Source organism: Gobio gobio (assembly GCF_949357685.1).
Source record: "Gobio gobio genome assembly, chromosome: 13".
Lineage (NCBI taxonomy): Eukaryota > Metazoa > Chordata > Actinopteri > Cypriniformes > Gobionidae > Gobio > Gobio gobio.
This window is the reverse complement of record NC_137106.1, coordinates 4552808-4558807: the sequence shown is the minus strand read 5'-3', so window position 1 is coordinate 4558807 and position 6000 is coordinate 4552808. Positions and strand designations below refer to the sequence as shown.

The following is a 6000-nucleotide window of genomic DNA, read 5'->3' as shown; positions in this document are numbered from 1 at the left end:
TTACACACAATTTTGATTTCATGTTGTATTTAACCCTTTAGTGCATGGCATCTATTGCATCTTTAAAAGCATTTTTTGTCAAAGTGCGATGTTACATGCAAAGCAGCAGGGGTGATGACTTTTGACACATACCCACAATTCATTTCTGTTATTGTATGTTTATGTATTAACCCTTATGTGCTGTTGGGGATGTTTTATTCCACTAATTTGGCCATAACTTTCTCAGTTTCAGCAAATGGAATGATTTTTGGTGACAAATCTTATGCACGCACACACACACACACACACACACAGACACAATAATATGCTGTTATACTCCATAGAAAAGTCCATAGAAAACTCCATTGAAAAGCCGAAAACTAAGCTCTTTTTGCACAATCCTATCTAAAGGGTTAATGGTGCCACCTGGTTATCAACTGTAAAATTTACACATTTGACCTCTTCCCAACAGGGAAAACCATCAACAGTCAAAAATGCATGAGTATATGGTGTCATGGCGTTGCAATCAAAAAATGTGGTTATAATGGAAGTCAATGGGGCAAAAACAGCCACGAACAGTAAATGAGGGAGAAAAAAAATTAATCGGATACTGCACAAAAACTAACAATGCATCAAAGCCAATGTTGTTTCTAATCTTTGACATGTCCAAGACTGTGATTAAAAGGTTAAAAAAAATCCAGTCCACAATCACTTTTTATATTGAAAATAGTCATTTTGTATGTTTTTTTCCCCCCAAATCAATCACATAATTTATGAATTTGGCAATTAAAGAGTTACAAACCTGAATTAAAAAAAAAAAAAATAGTAGTTTTGATCAGGACTAAGGTTGATTTAATAGATTTATGCAAAAAAAATTGAAGAAAAAAATTATCGGATACATTTTTACAGCAGTTTAATTTAGTGGCTGTTTTCATCCACGAACATCAAGGCTAGTGAATTTGAACAATGCACAAGGGTTAACATCGATCCAACATGACTGATAAAAGTGTTGATGCATCAGAGGCTACATTAAACATCAGTGTTGATCCATGAAGCCAGTAATCGCTCTCTTCTCTGTCCGTCTCTGTAGTTCAGTGGCCGTGTTGACGGACTGTCTGAGGAATAAAACCCTGGCCAAGTTCTTCAGAGATCGGCAGGCGTCGCTCAAGCGCTCTCTTCCTCTGGGTTCTTACCTGCTCAAACCGGTCCAGAGGATCCTGAAATATCACCTGCTGCTTCAGGTACTGCTAACAGACACACAGTCGCATGAAGACATGCAGAAATCCCACAGCAGATCTAGGCAGGTGGAGCTGGGGAGGTGGAGGGACCAGCTTACAGCAAACACTGAACCACACTATCTAAATGTTGAGCAATCTCATTGGCTGCAGGATCAGCATTGTATTATTTATCGTATTCAAACCAAACTTGGTACGTGTCGTCACAAGCATGACCTGAGGCAACATGCAGCGTTACGGCACAGCGCCACCTACTGGTCTGGAGATGCAAAAAATGGCTATTTTTGCTTATAACTTCTGAACTGTTTGTTCAAAAATCATAAAGTTAGATTCAGAACGGCATGCCGAGTCGTCTGATTTCCGATTTACCATAACGGCCATTTTGGCTGTCGGCCATTTTTAATTATGTGCTAAAATGCTGTATTTTATGAACGCATGAACGGATTGTTACAAAACTTGGTATGGGTCATCAACACGATGCCCTGAAGGAGCCTGAGAAGTTTTGGAAACAGCGCCACCTAGTGGAGAATTTTTTTTCCCCAAACACTTATAACTTTGGGTGTGGTTGACTTATTTTCATGGGAGTAACTTTATTTGTCTCCTGAATCCTTGCCGAGTCCAACGATACCAGACGTGCCAGGTTTCGGCGTATGGTTTGTGCAGCGTGGTAATTTAGCATTGAAAAAACATTAGATGATATCTTCGAAACCGCTAGTCCGATCGAGACGAAACCAGCGTCAGAAGTTCGGAAACATAGGTCGATAGTAAATCACTAATACTTAAATGTCTAAATATTGATAGTAAGGGGCAGTAAAATCCAATCAAAGTCAGGTGTCAGTCATTTTTTACATGTTTTTTCATATAAATGTCTATAACTCAAAAACAAAATTAGATATTTTCACATGTATGGGCTCACTCCGAGGACACATAGTTTTTTTTTTAGGATTTTGCCTCTTGGTGGTGCTATAATAGAACAAAATATGACTGGCTCTATACAACTCAATGTTTTAATGTGGGGTTTTAACATTATTGCTTAACATTGTCTTCGAATGTTTTCACTAATTTTTTCAGTTCGTCTGCTGCTAGCTTCCTTGTTTTCTTCTGTTGCGCTTGGCCCCGGTATTGCTGCAAAAATATGCAATATTTTCTTTTAAAAGACAAGATTTGGTATTCAAAAAGCCTTTTTTCCAAAAAGTACAGGGTCGTCTTATATTCGAAGCAATACAGTATATAATGTTGCTGACACCACTGTCCTCCCAGAATGCTCTAAAGAGACAGCATAAATCACCATTTATGGTACACTATAATAACTCATGTAATGTGAATGTTCAGCAGGAAATGATGTTGGGTGGTGCTTTATTTTATCCATCAAATTTGGATTATACAGTGAAAAGCGTTTTGTTTGTAATTATTAGTTAATATAATTGTCCTGCCTGCTCAGTCCTGTTTAGCAGGGTTATTATCTAGTTTCCAAGGCAACATTTCTCATTTAGTTCATTTAGTTTAACTTCATTACTATATAACTAAATATATAGAACTGAAATAAAAATGAACAAAAACAGACATGTTTAAATAAAGTAAACAACAGAAATGAAAAAAAACACACAGCAAATTGACTAAAACTCAAATAAATGTGAAATGAAAGCAGGAAATGTAACTATTCATTCAAAATATTAATAAAAAAACTATAATGACACTAAGGGTGTGTTTACACGACACTAGGGGTGTAACGATATACACTAAACTGAGGTTTCGGTACAGCAGGGGAGATTTATTGTTATTAAACAGTGGTTTACTGAACAAACTGTGTCTGTCCTTAAATTAATTCAATTATAACTCAAAGTATCTTAAAGATATTGCTGTAAACTATAGGGAGCCCTTACTCACACATTACTATAATATTAAAGGACAGAGCCCAAACTATTAGCCTATATTCAGCTGATATTCATGTTTAGGTATAATAATCAACACTCAAATAACACATTGTGTGCAAACATGTCAACTTCACATCAACTTTGCAGTTTTTACAATAACTTCTAAATCTAATTAAAAAATCATGTTTTTACTCCAATTCGTTGTTGATATATAATCATTTATACATAACTTTATAAATAATCCAGACATCACTAACAGGTTCAGTAGAATATAATGAATATAACGGCTAATATAGTGAATATTACGGCTAATATAATGAATATAATGGCTAATACAATGAATATAACGGCTAATATAGTGAATTAAACGGCTAATATAATGAATATAACGGCTAATATAGTGAATTTAACGGCTAATATAATGAATATAATGGCTAATATAATGACTATAACGGCTAATATAGTGAATATAACGGCTAATACAATGAATATAACGGCTAATATAGTGAATATAACGGCTAATACAATGAATATAACGGCTAATATAGTGAATATAACGGCTAATATAGTGAATATAACGGCTAATTTAGTGAATATAACGGCTAATATAGTGAATATAACGGCTAATACAATGAATATAACGGCTAATTTAGTGAATATAACGGCTAATATAGTGAATATAACGGCTAATATAGTGAATATAACGGCTAATACAATTAATATAACGGCTAATATAGTGAATATAACGGCTAATACAATTAATATAACGGCTAATATAGTGAATATAACGGCTAATATAGTGAATATAACGGCTAATACAATTAATATAACGGCTAATATAGTGAATATAACGGCTAATACAATGAATATAACGGCTAATTTAGTGAATATAACGGCTAATATAGTGAATATAACGGCTAATATAGTGAATATAACGGCTAATACAATGAATATAACGGCTAATATAGTGAATATAATGGCTAATATAGTGAATATAACGGCTAATATAATGAATATAATGGCTAATATAGTGAATATAATGGCTAATATAGTGAATATAACGGCTAATATAATGAATATAACGGCTAATATAGTGAATATAATGGCTAATATAGTGAATATAACGGCTAATATAGTGAATATAACGGCGAATACAATGAATATAACGGCTAATACAATGAATATAACGGCGAATACAATGAATATAACGGCGAATACAATGAATATAACGGCTAGTGAATATAACGGCTAATATAATGAATATAACGGCTAATACAATGAATATAATGGCTAAGACAATGAATATAATGGCTAATATAGTGAATATAACCGCTAATACAATGAATATAATGGCTAAGACAATGAATATAACGGCTAATACAATGAATATAACGGCTAATATAGTGAATATAACGGCTAATACAATGAATATAACGGCTAATTTAGTGAATATAACGGCTAATATAGTGAATATAACGGCTAATACAATGAATACAATGGCTAAGACAATGAATATAACAGCTAATATAGTGAATATAACGGCTAATACAATGAATACAATGGCTAAGACAATGAATATAACGGCTAATATAGTGAATATAACGGCTAATACAATGAATATAATGGCTAATATAGTGAATATAATGGCTAATATAGTGAATATAACGGCTAATATAATGAATATAACGGCTAATATAGTGAATATAACGGCTAATATAGTGAATATAACGGCGAATACAATGAATATAACGGCTAATACAATGAATATAACGGCGAATACAATGAATATAATGGCTAATATAGTGAATATAACGGCTAATATAGTGAATATAACGGCTAATACAATGAATATAATGGCTAAGACAATGAATATAACGGCTAATATAGTGAATATAACCGCTAATACAATGAATATAATGGCTAAGACAATGAATATAACGGCTAATATAGTGAATATAACGGCTAATACAATGAATATAACGGCTAATATAGTGAATATAACGGCTAATACAATGAATACAATGGCTAAGACAATGAATATAACGGCTAATATAGTGAATATAACGGCTAATACAATGAATACAATGGCTAAGACAATGAATATAACGGCTAAGACAATGAATATAACGGCTGGCTAATATAGTGAATATAACGGCTAATACAATGAATACAATGGCTAAGACAATGAATATAACAGCTAATATAGTGAATATAACGGCTAATACAATGAATACAATGGCTAAGACAATGAATATAACGGCTAATATAGTGAACATAACGGCTAATACAATGAATACAATGGCTAATACAATGAATATAACGGCTAAGACAATGAATATAACGGCTAATATAGTGAATATAACGGCTAATATAGTGAATATAATGGCTAAGACAATGAATATAACGGCTAAGACAATGAATATAACGGCTAAGACAATGAATATAACGGCTAAGACAATGAATATAACAGCTAATATAGTGAATATAACGGCTAATACAATGAATATAACGGCTAAGACAATGAATATAACGGCTAAGACAATGAATATAACGGCTAATATAGTGAATATAACGGCTAATATAGTGAATATAATGGCTAAGACAATGAATATAATGGCTAATATAGTGAATATAATGGCTAAGACAATGAATATAACGGCTAAGACAATGAATATAACGGCTAAGACAATGAATATAACAGCTAATATAGTGAATATAACGGCTAATACAATGAATATAACGGCTAATACAATGAATATAACGGCTAAGACAATGAATATAACGGCTAATATAGTGAATATAACGGCTAATATAGTGAATATAATGGCTAAGACAATGAATATAACGGCTAATATAGTGAATATAATGGCTAAGACAATGAATATAACGGCTAAGACAATGAATATAACGGC

The 6000-nt window shown here is 32.8% G+C and overlaps 1 protein-coding gene across 4 annotated transcripts in view; it reads left to right on the top strand.

The window, feature by feature from the left end:
• Positions 1-6000, top strand: part of LOC307136292 (pleckstrin homology domain-containing family G member 3-like) — an 85330-nt gene that overhangs the window by 54194 nt on the left and 25136 nt on the right. For all 4 annotated transcript variants that reach the window (XM_079833182.1, XM_079833183.1, XM_079833181.1 and 1 more), the window contains exon 7: positions 1070-1220. In XM_079833182.1, the coding sequence (XP_079689308.1) occupies positions 1070-1220 (151 nt within the window). The remainder of the gene's footprint in view (positions 1-1069; positions 1221-6000) is intronic.